The sequence below is a fragment of the Phyllobates terribilis genome, unplaced genomic scaffold (assembly GCF_046119375.1).
Source record: "Phyllobates terribilis strain yellow unplaced genomic scaffold, ASM4611937v1 Scaffold_1__5_contigs__length_1240528914, whole genome shotgun sequence".
NCBI lineage: Eukaryota > Metazoa > Chordata > Amphibia > Anura > Dendrobatidae > Phyllobates > Phyllobates terribilis.
Genome location: NW_027362761.1, coordinates 492,207,675 through 492,226,667, shown reverse-complemented (window position 1 = coordinate 492,226,667; position 18,993 = coordinate 492,207,675). Strand labels below are relative to the sequence as shown.

Below are 18,993 nucleotides of genomic sequence, written 5' to 3'. Positions count from 1 at the left end.
AAAAGAGTGTTTAATGAATCAAAGTCGTTACAAATTAAAATATTAAAAAAAATATATAAATTTAATTCACCATACTGTGTGAGACCTAATGCCATGAGATCTGAAAAGTGGCCAGAGATGACCTGAGAGAGTGAGCAGAGGGCCTGGCAGTGAGCTGAAGCAGCAGGACAGGTGAGGGGCAGCCCTAGGACAGGTGAATACAAACTTTTATTATTTATTACTCCTTCCTGGCCATCCATTTATTATTCTTTGGGATCTGGAGAGACCTCAGAGCATAACAATCCTTTTTTCATGGCAATTTTAATTAAGGCAAATTTCAGTCAGACAAAATTAAATTTTCCATCCAATTCGAGCGAATCTGCCCAAAAAGAATTTCTAGAAATTCGGTCAACTTTAGGTCCCACTTCTATGGGACCGTACTATTTTGTGAATGAGGCGCTGTCATGCTCTGCTGTGAATTCACAGGTGGTCATGTTTATGGAGCTCTTGCCAATGACTTCTAAAAATTCAAAACATTTTCTGAACTCCCATGAAAGTAAATGGAGTGAGCCATGTTTATGGACCACTCTCTACTGATAGTCTCGCTACAATAGGTCCTTTTCTCAAGATGGGTGATAGTGCCAAAGATGGGATCTGCATCTATGAGACAATAACGGTCTATCCTGTGGATATGTCATAAATGTCTGCGCTACGAAATGATGTATTTAGCGGTCTACAATTTGTTCAAAACCTTTCTGCAACTGGTCACAAAACTGAAAAGGCACAAAAAATTGTATTTTACTACAACCTATCAAATAATATATGTAAATACATGAAATATATATAGAATAATTTAGGGAATTAGCAAGTAACTTTAAGCTACAGTTGCAGTATATTAAATGCAGTGACTGTAAATCTCACAGACTTCATTCCCAGCAGGCGCTATACATCAGTCAGTAAACACATGTACGATATTATTTTCATGCTGTTCACATTTCCTCCACATTTTTTGATAAGCATCGACTGAATGCATTTTCCAGAATGTTGTATTTTTTTTTCCTTTAATAAAACATCTGCCAAACATTTTTCATTTCACTTTGGGCTTTACAATCTGGACATTTAAATTCCTCATTACCTTTTTTTTTTCTCGAGGAAACATTTGGTGCTTTTCCATTAATTTAGCTTCCTGTAGGCTACTGGTGCCATTTTTACAACTGGGTAAATTAAATTGAGCATAAAGTTATGAAAACAAGATTCATCAGGCGACATGAAAGTTGTATTAAACTTTACATATTGGATCTGTTTTATGCAACATAAAAAAATCCCTGTTGTGTCTGCAATTTTGCTCAGTACATGTAATTAACATACATTTTCAGAAAATAAAGATGTATAGCAAATACTGCTAACCCAATATACCTGCTATGCCATAATACCTCTAGGAGTTTGCACCACTGTCAGGTGTGTTTGTCCATGCATTTCAAGAACTGCTTATGCATTTTAATAGAAATTGTTGCAATTCTTCAGTTTACCTTTAGGGGTGCTGCAGGAAAACTGAACACTTGCTACCAGGTTCTCTCACAGATTATAGCTAATCACTGGAGGTACAAGCAATTTGAAACACTATGCTCAGCTAATTACTGGGATATCATTTCAATAAAAAAAAATTAAGTAAATACCTAATTTAAACAAAATTAGTACTTAGCTCACCTCAAACAATCACATAAACCTACTGTAAAGGACATATTAATATTCATGCTATCCAAGTGTAAAGAACATATTGATACTCATGCTAGAGCAACTCCATTTTGTCTGCTTGCTTTAAAATCATGTTATTATACTCCTTGCATAACATGCATTCTTTCCTTCTTTCCTCTTGATTCACAAGCATCTTTCCCACACTAACCTTTTCTCACAAGAACATTCTATGAGACACCCTGCTCCTGTTATTTAGCTAGTCTGAGCCAGGATGGGTAACCTTGTAAATTTCCATCATGCACCGAACTAACGATAATATGACCATATGTGTATTTCCGTAATAATTGTACTAACATTGGTTTAACCCAGTAGTATGGCTGTAGGTGATTGGCTATTGATATACTCAAAACAATATAAAATGCTAAGTAGAAATAAACGGGATCAGAGATTCTCTGAATCCTCCCATACAGAGCATTGCCTCCGTCTGGTTTTCTGTTGGATTGCGCAATCAACATAATAATTTGACACTCACTTGGCCAACCATGAAGGGATGTTGGTGCCCTCCCTCAACACTACAAAGAATTAGGACTTTATAAGCCACATAGTCAAAAAGGTAAATCCTTATTTAACAAATGACACACAAATTGAAAGGGTATAAAAATGAGAATGTAAAGCAGAACTCTATCCCACAAAGGAATAGACACTATCAGTTCTGTGATTTGGAGTAATCAAATGAGAATAATGCTATAAAAAAGGAGAGTAATGTCACAGATAAAGGACACAATGTCCAAAAGATGAGTAATGTACTTATACCCAAGGCACAATGGCAGTAAACCTAATGCAAGTCAAGTAGCCAGAAAAGACCCTATTAGTAGCAGTATCAAAAAGACATGTCAGTGAGTAATCAAAGGGTAGCCTGGAAGTGCAGTTTGACATGCTGGTACTGCATATAATAAAGGACTAAAAAGAAAGAATAATTCATACTAATGCCATGAATCAAAGGAAATCATAATAAGGTAAATATCTGTGTGAAGATAGAAAGGAACACCCCAATGCATGTTTCGCATTTAGCTTCTTCCAAGGGGGGAGGGAGTGACCTTTAAGAGCTGTTAGGATCTATGTGCAGGACACTAGATCAGGAGAGCAGACTGTCAGTCATTACTTGTCTCACACTGGTAACGCCTCCTCTCATTTAAAATAATCTCTGGAGGCAGATTCTCAGGGAGATTTATGTCTGGCCCACAGATCTTAACAGCTCAGTTAACATATTAGGAAAAACGTGGATTTCTCTGGAATAAGACATTGGATCGCAGATATCAAGGTATTATTTTATTCAGCTTCCTATGAACTACATGCCCATATAGACGGCTTAGGAGGATTGATCCTACTGACAGATTCCCTTAAAGTTAAGGTTGCATCTTGTTCACGTAACTTATAATTTTCAAAGCAATACACAGCTAAAAACACTGAATTGATTTAGTTTGATCCTGGTCCAGTCATCCCCCACCTTGCAAAAAAAGACAGTTTGCCACCATTTGAAACCAGTCCTGCATATAATTAGGTTATTGAAGCTGAATGAGAAAGTGTTCTGTTATAATTAGACACTATTAGGTTGTGTTCATACATTGAGGTTATGTAGATTTTTTTCTTGGCATCTTGGTAGAACCACAATATTTTTGGAAAATCGCAGACATGGTAGCAATGTGTGAACACATCCTTAAAGAGGTTACCTAAGTTTGTGAAATTGATGACTTATGTTATCTGCCAATCAGCTGTTTGAAAAAGCTGCAATGTTCAGGCGAAATCTGCAACCTCTTCATTGCTTACTTTTCATACCTTCTATGCTTAGTATTGCAGCTTGCTTGTATTCACGAGAATGAGGCAAAGTTGTGATTCCAAGCACAGCCTCTCCAAAATATACGGCATTCTGGTGTATGGAGCAATGTACATGGTGTATGGAACAATATGTCCCAGCACTCACTGAATGCTATGGCCCCTTCAAACAGATGAACTTTGCAGACTTTGGAAGTGGGCTAGCAAAAAATAACTTTCTTTGAAACCAAATATAGCATGGGATTGTACTCAATGTGCTGCTGAAAATATGATCATCCCGTGTCTTTGGTTTTTTAGCAATATGACCACTGGAACACAAATAATACTTTACCATAATGTGGAATTATGGCCCACGCCATGGCTGAAGCATATATTCCTCCAATCATCCAAAACATACACAGCCAACTGAGATGTTCTCCTCGCTTTTCTCTAGCAAGGACTTCTGAAAAGTAGGAAAATGCAGTTGGAAGCGCTCCACCAATCCTGTAAAGATTATGAGATATGTCAATTCTAAATATTGTTTACTGTAAATATTCACATTCTGTACATTACGTTTAGACATGCAACAAGCTTAAACCATTCTAAAAAAATTATTTAGCAGTTTATAGATTAATATTGACGTTGAATTCTGTGTTATTTATCACCTGTCCAAATTCCCATTATCTAAAACATGAAAAATTGGTATTTTCGAGCCTTCACAGACACAATAAAGTAGAGCTCCACATCATAAATCATAGGGGAAGATCCAATATTATGTGACAACTATTATTGCAATTAATTATTTTGGGAGTAGATTTGTCTGTGAGCTATAATAGCCATGAAGTTTTGTGACAATCTAAGAGATCGCATTGATCGTTTGCCAAGTATTTTACCAACAATCCTCGATAAAATATCAAATATGGCTAATGTTCAGATCAAATGATGAAACTATAACTCACAAATCTGATTAATGCATTAATCAAGAAGCCCTTCATGGGCAGTGGCATTTTTACCATAGCTGTGGAGAATTGATGCATATCCAAGTTATATGCTATAACGTAAAAAAAAAACTTGTAATAGCCCTTTAGAACCCTCCTGATTCAATTTATAGAAATTGTTTTATAATCAAAATCCTCAAATGTAGTTTAAGGGTAGGTTCACACAAGTGTATTTTCGGTCTGATTGCTGTCTGGATAATACGGACAGTATACAGGCCAATGTTATTTAGTGTTATTCAATGGGGCAGTGCAGATGAGAATTTTTTTTCACAAATTGAATCTGTGTGTGAAAAAAATCAGTGAATGAACTAGTTTCTTCAGTTTTTTTTTTGTTTGCAGATACAATATAATTCTTTAACATAGGAAACTGTAGATTGTCTTATAAAAAATATGGATTTCTTACGGATGACAAGTGAGAAAAAAATCATCCGAGTTTTCTGGATGAAAATCTGATGGTCATTTGAACTTAGCTTTAGGCAGCACTTGACCTCGAACCGTTACCTGACTACTCCTTTGTCTCTCCTTTCTGTTTGACGTACCCTCCTGGCTCTTGACCTCGGACTCCTTGACTACCCTGACTCATGACTTGTCCGTGAGAAGTGACTGAGTCACAGGTGAGTATTATTATTATTTTTTATCAGCTTGCCTGGCCCTTTATAGTTCATGAAAATGAAGGCTAGAGCTGGCCAGCATTTTGCTGAATTCGGGTGGAGTGAATGTAAAAAAAATCTGTATTCTGTAGAATACTAATTTTTCATCAAATTAAAGGAGAATTCAATTCCACTTAAATAGTCGCTCATCTAGAATCAGAAATGTAGGATGAGAGAACTCCAACCCCTTAAAACAGCAGTGTCAAACTCATTGTCACTGAGGGCCACATCGGGATTATGGTTATCTTCAAAGGGCCACTTGTAATTGTAAGGGCTCATGTAGACGTCCGTGCAACTTGGTTCGAACATGGACTGCAATGCACAGACTGTGCAGGGGCTATAAGAGAACTGTTCCTGGGTAGTAGGGCTATAAGACAGCTGTCCCTGGTTAGTGGGGCTATAAGAGAGCTGTTCCTGGGTAGTGGGGTTAAGAGCCCTGCCCCTGGGTAATAGGGCTAAGAGCTCTGTCCCTGGGTAGTAGGGCTAAGAATGCTGTCCCTGGGTAGTAGGGCTACGAGAGCTGCCCCTGGGTAGTAGGGCTAAGAGAGCAGCCCCAGGGTAGTAGGGCTAAGAGAGCTGCCCCTGGGTAGTAGGGCTAAGAGAGCTGCCCCTGGGTAGTAGGGCTAAGAGAGCTGCCCCTGGGTAGTAGGACTAAGAGAGCTGCCCCTGGGTAGTGGGGCTAAGAATGCTGGTCCTGAGTAGTAGGGCTAAGAGCACTGTCCCTGGGAAGTAGGGATAAGAAAACTGTCCCTGGGTAGTAGGGATAATAGCGCTCTCCCTGGATAGTAGGGCTAAGACAGCTGTCTCTGGGTAGTAGAGCTAAGAGAGTTTTCCCTGGGTAGTAGAGCTAAGAGTGTTGACCCAGGGTAGTAGGGTAAGGAGTGCTGGCCCTGGGTAGTAGGGCTAAGAGAGCTGTTCCTGGGTGGTAGGGCTAAGAGCATTGTCCCTGAGTGGTAGGGCTAAGAGTGTTGTCCCTGGGTAGTAGGGCTAAGATATCTGCCCCTGGATAGTATGGCTAAGAGAGCTGTCCCTGCGTAGTAGGGCTAAGAAAACTGTCCCTGGGTAGTAGATGAGCGGAACTGTGTTTTGAACAGGTTCTACTTCAGTGACAATGGGCAAAGCTTGGCTGTCTTAGATTGAACAGGTGTTTGGTGGTGATAGTGATGAGGTGGAGCAAGTTGATGATCTCAAATGGGATGAACAAGCCCGAGATATCCAACATATGGTCATTAAACTGACTAAATTACGGTGGAACTGGGCGTTCTTAGAAAAGTACATTCATCGTAAGATAATTCCAAGGGTCTTAAGAATCAAAATAGTTCCCATGTTTCCCGTGGAAGATGAGATCTTTGTCCAGAATTGGGAAGAAGCATGTAATATGTGTTCTACTAGCTTGATGGCACTATTGATTGAATCTAATACAGACACAATCGCCAACCTGGACAAATTGATTAATTCAGCCCAGACAAGCTTGAAATTAAATTGTCCCCCTGAGAAATCACAAAAACTTAATGATTATATAGAGAATATTACTGATAATATGGTTAAAAACATCCAGGATTTGCAACGTATCAAATTTAACAGGGATATTCGTGATTATCAGTTTAAGACTATCTACCATTGGCATCATGCTTCTAATATACAAGCCCAAACACCTCGTACTGCCTCTGTTACATCGGCTTCCTCTACTAGTGACAAGTCAGATATACCATCAACTTCTATGGTGATGTGATCTGGGGCGAATGGAAATAAGCAACATATTTTCAATTTTCATTCATATAAGCAGTATGATAAAAAGGTAATTAATTTAAGTACTCATAAACTGACACCTGTTGATCTCACACTGCTCGGTAAAGGCCACACGTTTTCCCCATTCACTGGTTTTGACAAATTCACCACTATAAAAGATCTACATATATTTGCTAGGACATTGATATTCAAACACCATTTTTTTAATAATGATCTCAATGAATTGTTTCCTACAGAGGAGGAGCAACTGGCCCTGAGAGTGCTTGATGAATTGGCAACAGAGCATAATATCTCAGACCATGGTAATATGCCTCCCTCTATTAGACAGGGTTCCAAAAAATTTCCCCCCCCTGTCCAGCTGCACTCAAGTTGACCTTTTTGTGCAGATTGTTACCAATGAAATTGATAAAATACCTTGCCAGATCAGGGGTGATAATCTCACGAGGGAGGGGCGGGCATGTCTTAAGATACTTAGAGGATTAACAGATGTTGTGTTTAAACCGGCGGACAAGGGGGGAAATGTGGTGGTCTGGCCCACGAAGATGTATGAAAGTGAGGCATTTCGCCAGTTGAAGAATCAAACATGCTGCAAAAGACTCACAGTTAACCCCTTTTCCGCCTTTAAACAGCAGCTGGATAACATACTTAAAAGAGCAACTGATAATGGAGTTATTATTCGTGATCTGGCTGTGGCGCTAACTGTTCTTGAACCATCTGTTTCCGCTATGTACCTACTCCCCAAAATCCATAAAAACATCGAAATTCCCCCTGGTCGGTCAATTATAGCAGGACGGGGCAATTATTTGAAATCAGTCAATAGATGAATAGATTCGAAATTACAATCTTTGGTGGAGAGCTTACCGTCTTATCTTAAAGATACCGGCGACCTACTTTGCAAGGTAGATGACCGCTATCTGGAACCAGATACTATATTGGTGACAGCAGACATTGAGTCGCTGTACACCAATATTACACATAAAGACAGATTAGTGGCCACAAAATTCTTTTTGAACGCATCCAATCTACCAGGCACGATCAGAGATCTAGTTGTCGAATTGTTGGAATTTTCTTCGACTCACAGTTTTTTTTACATTTAAGGGGTCCTTCTTCTTGCAGCTCCAGGGAACAGCCATGGGGGCAGCCTTCGCCCCCTCATGCGCCAACCTGTTCCTGGGGCTGTGGGAGAGGGACCTCTTCCTGTCAGATCAGCGGTTGTCGATGGACCGCGTCCTTTCCTGGAAGCGGTACATCAACGACATTTTGCTGATCTGGCAGGGAACCTCCGATGAATTGGAGTCATTTATGATGGGCTTAAATACCAATGATTTTAATATCCATATAACATACTAACAAAATTCTGATAAAGCTGAATTTTTGGATGTTGCGATTAGAAGGGATAAAGACGGCGCCCTACAAACAAATATACAGGAAGCCTACTACGACAAATATGTTGTTACTCTCTTCATCTTCACACCCTACGCACATGATCCAATCGGTTCCTGTTGGACAGTTCCTGCGACTCTGTAGGATCTGTTCAATGGAACATGATTTTGAGGTCCAAGAAAATGACCTCAAGCTTCGATTCCATGAAAGAGGCTACAGTCATAGAAGTATTAAGAGAGCATACAATAGGGCTAGATTCACCTCCCCTCAAGACCTTCTATACAATCCACGCAGTATAAAAAATAGAGGAGACGTGAGATTTATAAAGAGATATAATACACAGGCTAGGTGGATCTGGACACTGAATATGGTTCATTCTAATGGTCTAACCGAACATTTAAGTTTTGTACATTTTTTGTGATCATGATATTGCTTCCACATCATTCACCATTGTTTTGAGTCACGGTGATTGTTTTATGTGTTTTTAGATGTTGTGTATGTAACTGTTTTTTTACGTTTTATAGGCCTCGTAATACTTACCATGCGGTTCGCTTTATCTAGACTACGCTGCTGAATGCATCTGAGCGGATACGATTAACTTTTTTGTGACATTGATGTGATGCTGTGCCATTTACATGCACGGGAGGTTGGGGATTTTTTGTACAAGGAGTAACTAATTGTATTTTTATATACTTGTTTATTCAATGAACTATATGCTTTTTGTATTATAAATTGTCTATGCCTATGCAGTATTGCTCGGTGTGAGGAGCTGCCCACTTGCTAAAGACTATGATACTTTTCCAGCAACGGACCACCATTTTTGTCAATATTATTATTGTGTATTATTAGTAATTTACTTGTTATGTTTTATATAGTTCTGCTTACTTGTCAGTATGTAAAGGACCCGTCACACTAAGCGATGCAGCAGCGATCCCGACAACGATACGACCTGTCAGGGATCGTTGCTGCATCGCTAATACATCGCTGGTGAGCTGTCAAACAGGCAGGCTCACCAGCGATGAGGGGAGCAGCGATATCGTGGAAAGAATCGTTCCACGATGTCCTGCTCCCGTTCCCAGCCTGCTGCTTAAGCAGGAGCAGGCTGGTAACTATGGTAAATATCGGGTTACTAAGTGCGCGTGTGCCCCTAGTAACCCGCTGTTTACCATGGATACCACTCTGCTACCGTGCGCTGGAGCCTCCGCTCACCGTAGCAGAGTGGTATCTATGGTAAACAGCGGGTTACTAAGTGCGCGCGTGCCCCTAGTAACCCGATATTTACCATGGTTACCAGCCAGATCGTTGGTCCCGCTGGTCACACACAGCGATGTGTGCTGGCCAGCGGGAGGCCAACGACCAAAAAATGGTCCAGGACACTTTGCAACGATCAGCGACCTCACAGCAGAGGCCTGATCGTTGCAAAGTGTCACATATAGCGACATCGCTGGTGAGGTCGCTGGTGAGTCACCAAAACCGTGACACAGCAGCGATCTCGCTAGCGATATCGCTTAGTGTGACGGGGCCTTAAGATTCACTTGTAAAATGTCCAGCATTCCACTAATCTCATCTTTATCTCAGGAGTCCATTGTCTCAACAGCCAATAATCTCATTAGGTGAGTGTAGATTGAGACACAGTGGAGCCGTCACCACAGAGGGTCTTACATGCAGTCTCAGATGAAGGCTTCTAGAATATTCTTCATTGTTTTAGCGAACAGTGAATATTTAAGGGGGAGGGTGTGATCACTTCTGACCTGGGAGGGGACTGATCCCAGTGGAAGAAAGTGGAGACATGTTTTAGAGAGTTGTGTGGAAGGATTGAAGGAAGAGGATGGAGACCGTGGACTTGGACAGATGGATGGATAAACATGTTACCATTAGGGATTATGTCATTTGGATTTAAACTTTCTTAAAAGGACTGCTGCTACTGGATACTTGTGCTTTCATTGTTTTATCTGCCGTCTAGTGGATCATGGACTGTCTCTACAGACTATACTGGCTGGAGATATGAAATCTGTAGGCCAACCAAAAGTCGGGAGACAGTGAGTATGGCCTTATACAAAGCCAGTGGAACTACTGAACCCAGATTGGGAATTTGAGGACTGAGAGAACTGTATTTTGGCCATTTACCTGGAATTGCTTTAGTACCATGGCTGTGATCAATAAAATATTGTTGCATCATTAGCCTGCCTAGGTGATTACTTACAACCCACAACCTCAGATCTTTACAAGTGGTGGCAAGCGGTGGGATCACCTATCACTGGAGAGCATACCAGGGAAAGTTACCGAGCAGTTACTTGGCAGAAGAGATGACGGAGGATGGACCGACTGAGTTGAGGAGGATGCTGGACGCGCTAGGAGAGCGGACCACGGAGATGGAGCGGGTGGCAGTGTTAAACAAATTTCTGGGTGTGCATGTAGCACTACCCCCACCTGCCCCAACGCAGATGACAGTGGATAACAGGAGAGAGGGGCCTGCATCTTTAAGGTACCAGGATATACCACAGTTTAATGAGGACACCTCAGATATTGATGAACATCTCCGGTTATTTGAGAACCTCTGCCTACTGCATGAGGTGTTAGTCAGTGACTGGCCCAGATTTTTGAGCGTTGGCCTGACCGGAAAAGCAAGAGAAGCTTTTAATAACTTGTCTTCTGGGGATCAGAAATGTTACTCTACCATTCGCAGTGCATTACTAGAGAGGTATGCCATAACGCCAGAAACCTACCGGAGGAAGTTTCGGGAGACTAACAAGCCCGCTGCACACACGCATCGGGAGTTTGCTAACACACTACGTACTGCATGCACTCGGTGGATAGAAGGACTAAGGGTTCGGAAAGCAGAATATGTAATGAATATAGTCATGCTGGAACAGTTTATGTCAAAGCTCCCAGGTAATTTAAAAGAATGGGTGGCAGATAGAAAACCACTCAGCCTGGATGAGGCTGCCAGATTGGCTGATGATTGGTCTGCTAATCGACCAGGGCAACGTGGAAGTACAGCCCCAGTGAGTCAGGAACAGGATTTTACAGGGAGGCCATCGAGACCCATGGATCGGCCAGATGAGGAACTGCAGGGATTTTGGACTTCACAAAGAGGGGGAGGTTTCCCAAGCCCCCAAGTTCGGTCTGTGTTGGGGCGAGGAGGGCTAAACTGCCATAACTGTGGCCGCATGGGGCATTTTGCCAGGGAATGCTGGGAACGTTCTAGCCCACATCACAACCTAGGACGAGGATTGGTGTGCCACTGGGCCAATGTCGTAACCCAAAGCCAAAGACCGGTTCTCACTGCTTCAGCCGAGAGGGAGCGGCTGGTGAGTAATACACAAAATGCAATGACTGTCACAATGAATGAATGTAATCTGGGGGAGGTAAATTACATCAGGGAGGAGGCTCAGGGACTTCGGGACACTGGATCTACCCTCACCCTGGTCAGCCCTGATACTGTTTCCCCAGAGCTCCTTTTACCAGGCCGCCAAGTGACCATCCCCTTAACTGGGTGTCAGCATTCTGGGGTTGGTCGCAATGGATCCAATTGGGTTCTCATCGGGCACGGGTGGAGTTTCCCAGGACAAACTGTGGATCAGGGAGAGGATATGGAGAACCCCGTGGAAAGGAAAGACCCCTGATCCAGCAAACTAAATACAGAGTCCTCGTTTCAGGGCTTCCCCCATTGGGAAGTGAGCAGGATCTAAAAGACCATATGAGAGAAGCTGGAGATGTCTATTACACTGACGTATACCAGGGTGTAATGGGGATTGTGGAGTATATTCACAAGGATGACATGGAATATGCTTTGAGGAAACTGGATGATACAAAGTTTCGTTCTCATAAAGGCGAGACCTCTTACATTCGTGTCCGTGCTGAAAAAGTGGGGGAGGTATGTGAGGAGCTGCCCACTTACTAAAGACTATGATACTTTTCCAGCAACGGACCACCATTTTTGTCAATATTATTACTGTGTATTATTATTGATTTACTTGTTATGTTTTATATAGTTTTGCTTACTTGTCAGTATGTAAGATTCACTTGTAAAATGTCCAGCATTCCACTAATCTCATCTTTATCTCATGAGTCCATTGTCTCAACAGCCAATAATCTCATTAGGTGAGTGTAGATTGAGACACAGTGGAGCCGTCACCACAGAGGGTCTTACATGCAGTCTCAGATGAAGGCTTCTAGAATATTCTTCATTGTTTTAGCGAACAGTGAATGTTTAAGGGGGAGGGTGTGATCACTTCTGTCCTGGGAGGGGACTGATCCCAGTGGAAGAAAGTGGAGACATGTTTTAGAGAGTTGTGTGGAAGGATTGAAGGAAGAGGATGGAGACCGTGGACTTGGAAGGATGGATGGATAAACATGTTACCATTACGGATTATGTCATTTGGATTTAAACTTTCTTAAAAGGACTGCTGCTACTGGATACCTGTGCTTTCATTGTTTTATCTGCCGTCTAGAGGATCATGGACTGTGGCTACAGACTATACTGGCTGGAGATACGAAATCTGTGGGCCAACCAAAAGTTGGGAGACGGTGAGTATGGCCTTATACAAAGCCAGTGGAACTACTGAACCCAGATTGCGAATTTGAGGACTGAGAGAACTGTATTTTGGCCATTTACCTGGAATTGCTTTATTACCATGGCTGTGATAAATAAAATATTATTGCATCATTAGCCTGCCTAGGTGATTACTTACAACCAACAACCTCAGATCTTTACACTCGGTATACTATATATGTGTACTATCAATCTTACAACTAGGTTTGTGACTGATATTGACTGTTATTTATTATGTACATGTATACTGTGTATCTAGTTTATAGGATTGCACCCTTAAATACGTACATCTACATATATATAGTGCACCCTTAATATCTGATACCCACATATATATTTGTGGGTATCAGATATACCAGGGGAGGAGTCCTGAGGAGATAATTTGCATATTCCCACTGCATTTTGGGGTAAGTGAAGAGTCTCCGCGAGCTCAAAGAACACTGGATTTTGGCTGTTGGAGCTGAAAAGAGGACATCGGTAAACCAGGGGAGGAGTCCTGAGGAGATAATTTGCATATTCCCACTGCATTTTGGGGTAAGTGAAGAGTCTCCGCGAGCTCAAAGAACACTGGATTTTGGCTGTTGGAGCTGAAAAGAGGACATCGGTAAACCAGGGGAGGAGTCCTGAGGAGATAATTTGCATATTCCCACTGCATTTTGGGGTAAGTGAAGAGTCTCCGCGAGCTCAAAGAACACTGGATTTTGGCTGTTGGAGCTGAAAAGAGGACATCGGTAAACCAGGGGAGGAGTCCTGAGGAGATAATTTGCATATTCCCACTGCATTTTGGGGTAAGTGAAGAGTCTCCGCGAGCTCAAAGAACACTGGATTTTGGCTGTTGGAGCTGAAAAGAGGACATCGGTAAACCAGGGGAGGAGTCCTGAGGAGATAATTTGCATATTCCCACTGCATTTTGGGGTAAGTGAAGAGTCTCCGCGAGCTCAAAGAACACTGGATTTTGGCTGTTGGAGCTGAAAAGAGGACATCGGTAAACCAGGGGAGGAGTCCTGAGGAGATAATTTGCATATTCCCACTGCATTTTGGGGTAAGTGAAGAGTCTCCGCGAGCTCAAAGAACACTGGATTTTGGCTGTTGGAGCTGAAAAGAGGACATCGGTAAACCAGGGGAGGAGTCCTGAGGAGATAATTTGCATATTCCCACTGCATTTTGGGGTAAGTGAAGAGTCTCCGCGAGCTCAAAGAACACTGGATTTTGGCTGTTGGAGCTGAAAAGAGGACATCGGTAAACCAGGGGAGGAGTCCTGAGGAGATAATTTGCATATTCCCACTGCATTTTGGGGTAAGTGAAGAGTCTCCGCGAGCTCAAAGAACACTGGATTTTGGCTGTTGGAGCTGAAAAGAGGACATCGGTAAACCAGGGGAGGAGTCCTGAGGAGATAATTTGCATATTCCCACTGCATTTTGGGGTAAGTGAAGAGTCTCCGCGAGCTCAAAGAACACTGGATTTTGGCTGTTGGAGCTGAAAAGAGGACATCGGTAAACCAGGGGAGGAGTCCTGAGGAGATAATTTGCATATTCCCACTGCATTTTGGGGTAAGTGAAGAGTCTCCGCGAGCTCAAAGAACACTGGATTTTGGCTGTTGGAGCTGAAAAGAGGACATCGGTAAACCAGGGGAGGAGTCCTGAGGAGATAATTTGCATATTCCCACTGCATTTTGGGGTAAGTGAAGAGTCTCCGCGAGCTCAAAGAACACTGGATTTTGGCTGTTGGAGCTGAAAAGAGGACATCGGTAAACCAGGGGAGGAGTCCTGAGGAGATAATTTGCATATTCCCACTGCATTTTGGGGTAAGTGAAGAGTCTCCGCGAGCTCAAAGAACACTGGATTTTGGCTGTTGGAGCTGAAAAGAGGACATCGGTAAACCAGGGGAGGAGTCCTGAGGAGATAATTTGCATATTCCCACTGCATTTTGGGGTAAGTGAAGAGTCTCCGCGAGCTCAAAGAACACTGGATTTTGGCTGTTGGAGCTGAAAAGAGGACATCGGTAAACCAGGGGAGGAGTCCTGAGGAGATAATTTGCATATTCCCACTGCATTTTGGGGTAAGTGAAGAGTCTCCGCGAGCTCAAAGAACACTGGATTTTGGCTGTTGGAGCTGAAAAGAGGACATCGGTAAACCAGGGGAGGAGTCCTGAGGAGATAATTTGCATATTCCCACTGCATTTTGGGGTAAGTGAAGAGTCTCCGCGAGCTCAAAGAACACTGGATTTTGGCTGTTGGAGCTGAAAAGAGGACATCGGTAAACCGCGCGCCTACCGGCGCGCGCATTTTGAAGCTTTTTTTTTAAGCTTTTTTCACTGTTTTCAGAACATTAACAATAAGAACATGGAAGAGTCCAGGAGCCATTTGGTGAGCTGCATATCCTGCTACATGTTCACAGACTTGCCAGTGGAAAAGCCAGACTTCACATGCCAGAAATGCAAGCTTGTGTCCCTGTTGGAGGAAAAGTTGCGAAATCTAGAAGAGAGGTTAACTACCTTGAAAATCATTAAGGAAGGTGAAGAGTTCTTAGACAGAGCAGAATTATCTCTTCATGATTCAGAAAGAGAAGAAATTCGAACTGCACCTGACGAAACAGAGGAATGGAAGCATGTGACCCACAGAAGCAGGAGGATCGAGAGGCAGTCAGCACCCATACTGCTCAGGAACCAGTACCAGGCTCTCACACAGGAGAACCATGAAGAAATACAGCAAGATAAGACTTTGCCAGCAATGAATGACCTTGTAAGCCCTCAGAATCCTCCTGGATGGAGAAAGAAGAATGTTGTGAAGAAAAAACGGAGAGTGGTGGTCATGGGGGATTCCCTGTTAAGAGGAACAGAGGCCGCTATCTGCAGACCAGACATAACCTCAAGAGAAATGTGCTGTCTTCCAGGAGCAAAAATTAAAGATGTGTCTGACAGGATATCAAGACTCTTCAGACCTACAGATCACTACCCATTCCTGCTAATACATGTGGGGACAAATGACACCGCAAGAAAGGACCTGGCAACCATCTGCAGTGACTTTGAAGACTTAGGCAAGAAAGTGAAAGAATTGGGAGCGCAGGTGGTCTTCTCATCCATCCTCCCAGTGGATGGCCATGGAACAATGAGGTGGAATAAGATTCTACAGGTGAACAACTGGCTACGTCGATGGTGCCGTCAACAAGGATTTGGATTTCTGGATCACGGAATGAATTACCTATACGATGGACTACTTGCTAGAGATGGGGTGCACCTTACGAAGACTGGAAAACATGTATTTGGAAGTCGCCTTGCTACACTCATCAGAAGAGCTTTAAACTAGAACAATGTGGGAAGGGAAGCAAAAGGCCAGAAAAAGCCATACAGCTGACAAATACTATTGAGATCTCTGCTACTGGAAGTGGAAAAGAAGAACAAAGACAAAAAAATCTAAATAATAAAAATATGGGAGGAAGAGAAACCAATCACAAACTAAAATGTTTTTATACAAATGCACAAAGCATGGGCAACAAACAAGGAGAATTGGAACTACTAATGCAGGAAAAGGAATATGATGTCATTGGAATCACTGAAACTTGGTGGGACGATACACATGATTGGAATAAAAGGCTAAAAGGATACAACTTATTTGCAAGAAACAGACTTGATAAACGAGGAGGAGGTGTTGCATTGTATGTTAGAAAAGCGTATATCTGCACAGAGATTGAAGCTTCAGAGACTGGGAGTTCTGTGGAAACTGTTTGGGTAAGAATACAAGGAGAGAACAACGGAAAGGACACCATTGTAGGCATTTACTACAGGCCACCTGGGCAAGCTGAAGATATGGATGAACTCTTTATGTATCAAATGACCAAGTTCTCCAAAAAATATGACGTAGTGGTCATGGGAGATTTCAACTATCCAGACATTTGTTGGGAATCTCTCTCAAGTAAAACTAACAGGTCAAGCAAATTCTTATCCTCTCTTGCTGACAACTTTATCTTCCAAAAGGTAGGGGAGAAAACAAGGGGATCTGCTACTTTGGATCTAATCCTTATAAACAGGGAGGAAATGGTTGAGGAGGTAAAGGTGGCTGGGACCCTAGGAGGCAGCGATCATGCTATTATAGAATTTTGGATAACTAGAGGAGGAAGACATGTGAAGACTCAAACTTCAAGGTTAGATTTTAGAAAGGCAGATTTTAAGAGACTCAGAAAGAGAATAGGAGGGATCCAATGGCTGGATGTCCTTAAGGACAAAAATGTCCAGGAAGAATGGGAAATTTTTAAAAATGAGATTCTCAAAGCACAATCGTTAACAATCCCGAAAAGTAGGAAGAATGGGAAGCATTTAAGGAAACCAGGATGGATGAACACAGAACTTAAACACATGCTAAAAAGAAAGAAAGAAATGTTTATTAAATGGAAAGAGGGAGGCATATCTAAAGAAGATTATAATGCAGTCTGCAGATCCTGCAGGGCACGTATCAGGTTAGCTAAAGCTGACAATGAATTAAGGCTTGCAAGAGATGTCAAAAGCAATAAAAAAGGATTTTGGGGGTATGTCAAAAGTAAAAGAAAAGTCAAAGATGCTATAGGATTTTTACAGGATGAAAATGGAGAAATGGTAAGAGAGGATGTTGAGAAGGCCGAACTTTTTAATTCCTATTTTGCATCTGTTTTCTCTCAGAAAGAAAATGTAACATCAACTGATCTTCACTGTCCTTTTAAAGGAATAGAGGAATCCAAGTTATCAGTAAACAGAAAGATTGTGAGGGAATATTTAGCTAACATAAATGAGTTCAAGTCTCCAGGTCCAGATGAATTACACCCCAGAGTACTGAAGGAGATTGTAGAAGAAATTTTAGAACCACTCTCCATAATCTTTGAAAATTCTTGGAGAACAGGAGAAGTCCCAGAAGACTGGAGAAGAGCAAAATGTTGTTCCTATCTTCAAAAAGGGGAAGAAGGTGGACCCAGGGAACTATAGGCCGGTGAGTCTGACTTCTATACCAGGAAAGATCTTTGAACAAATTATTAAACAACATGTATGTAAGTACATGGATAAGAATGAAGTGATTAACCAGAGTCAGCATGGGTTTGTAACTAACAAGTCATGTCAGACTAACTTAATTTCCTTCTATGACAGAATCACTGACTGGGTGGATCAGGGAAATGCTGTAGATATAGTATATCTTGACTTCAGCAAAGCATTTGACAAAGTATCTCACATCATCCTTATTGAAAAAATGACCAAGTATGCAATGGACCAGGCAACTGTTAGGTGGATTCATAACTGGCTTAGTGATCGGACTCAAAGGGTGGTTGTAAATGGCTTCACATCCAGCTGGATGAATGTCTCAAGTGGGGTACCACAGGGCTCCGTCCTGGGACCTGTATTGTTCAACATCTTTATCAATGATTTAGATGAAGGAATTGAGGGTAAACTGATTAAATTTGCTGATGACACAAAGCTAGGAGGGATAGCTAATACTAGAGAAGAGAGAGAGAGGATTCAAAAAGACCTAAATAAACTGGAGCAGTGGGCAGCAACCAACAGAATGGTTTTTAACCGGGAAAAATGCAAAGTACTACATCTGGGCAATAAAAATGAAAAAAGCATATACAGAATGGGAGGAATAGAGCTAAGCAACAGTACATGTGAAAAAGACTTAGGTATACTAATAGATCATAGACTGAACATGAGTCAACAGTGTGATGCAGCAGCAAAAAAGGCAAATACAATTCTGGGATGTATTAACAGAAGCATACAGTCTAGATCACGTGAAGTCATTATCGGTCTTTACTCCTCTTTGGTCAGACCTCATCTGGAATACTGTGTACAGTTTTGGGCACCACATTTTAAAAAAGACATCGACAAACTGGAGCAAGTTCAGAGAAGAGCGACCAGAATGGTGACTGGTCTGCAAACCATGTCCTATGAGGAACGGTTGCAGGATTTGGGAATGTTTAGCTTGCAAAAAAGAAGACTGAGAGGAGACTTAATAGCTGTCTACAAATATGTCAAGGGCTGTCACATTGTAGAAGGATCATCTTTATTCTCATTTGCACAAGGAAAGACTAGAAGCAATGGGATGAAACTAAATGGGAGGAGACACAGATTAGATATTAGAAAAAACTTTTTGACAGTTAGGGTGATTAATGAGTGGAACAGGCTGCCACGAGAGGTGGTGAGTTCCCCTTCAATGGAC

General features: G+C 42.0%; 1 protein-coding gene across 1 annotated transcript in view; it reads right to left on the bottom strand.

Annotated features, from left to right (window-relative positions):
* SV2C (synaptic vesicle glycoprotein 2C) overlaps positions 1-18,993 on the bottom strand; it is a 436,269-nt gene that overhangs the window by 167,746 nt on the left and 249,530 nt on the right. The window contains exon 4 of the mRNA XM_073680145.1: positions 3,839-3,990. Within this exon, the coding sequence (XP_073536246.1) occupies positions 3,839-3,990 (152 nt within the window). The remainder of the gene's footprint in view (positions 1-3,838; positions 3,991-18,993) is intronic.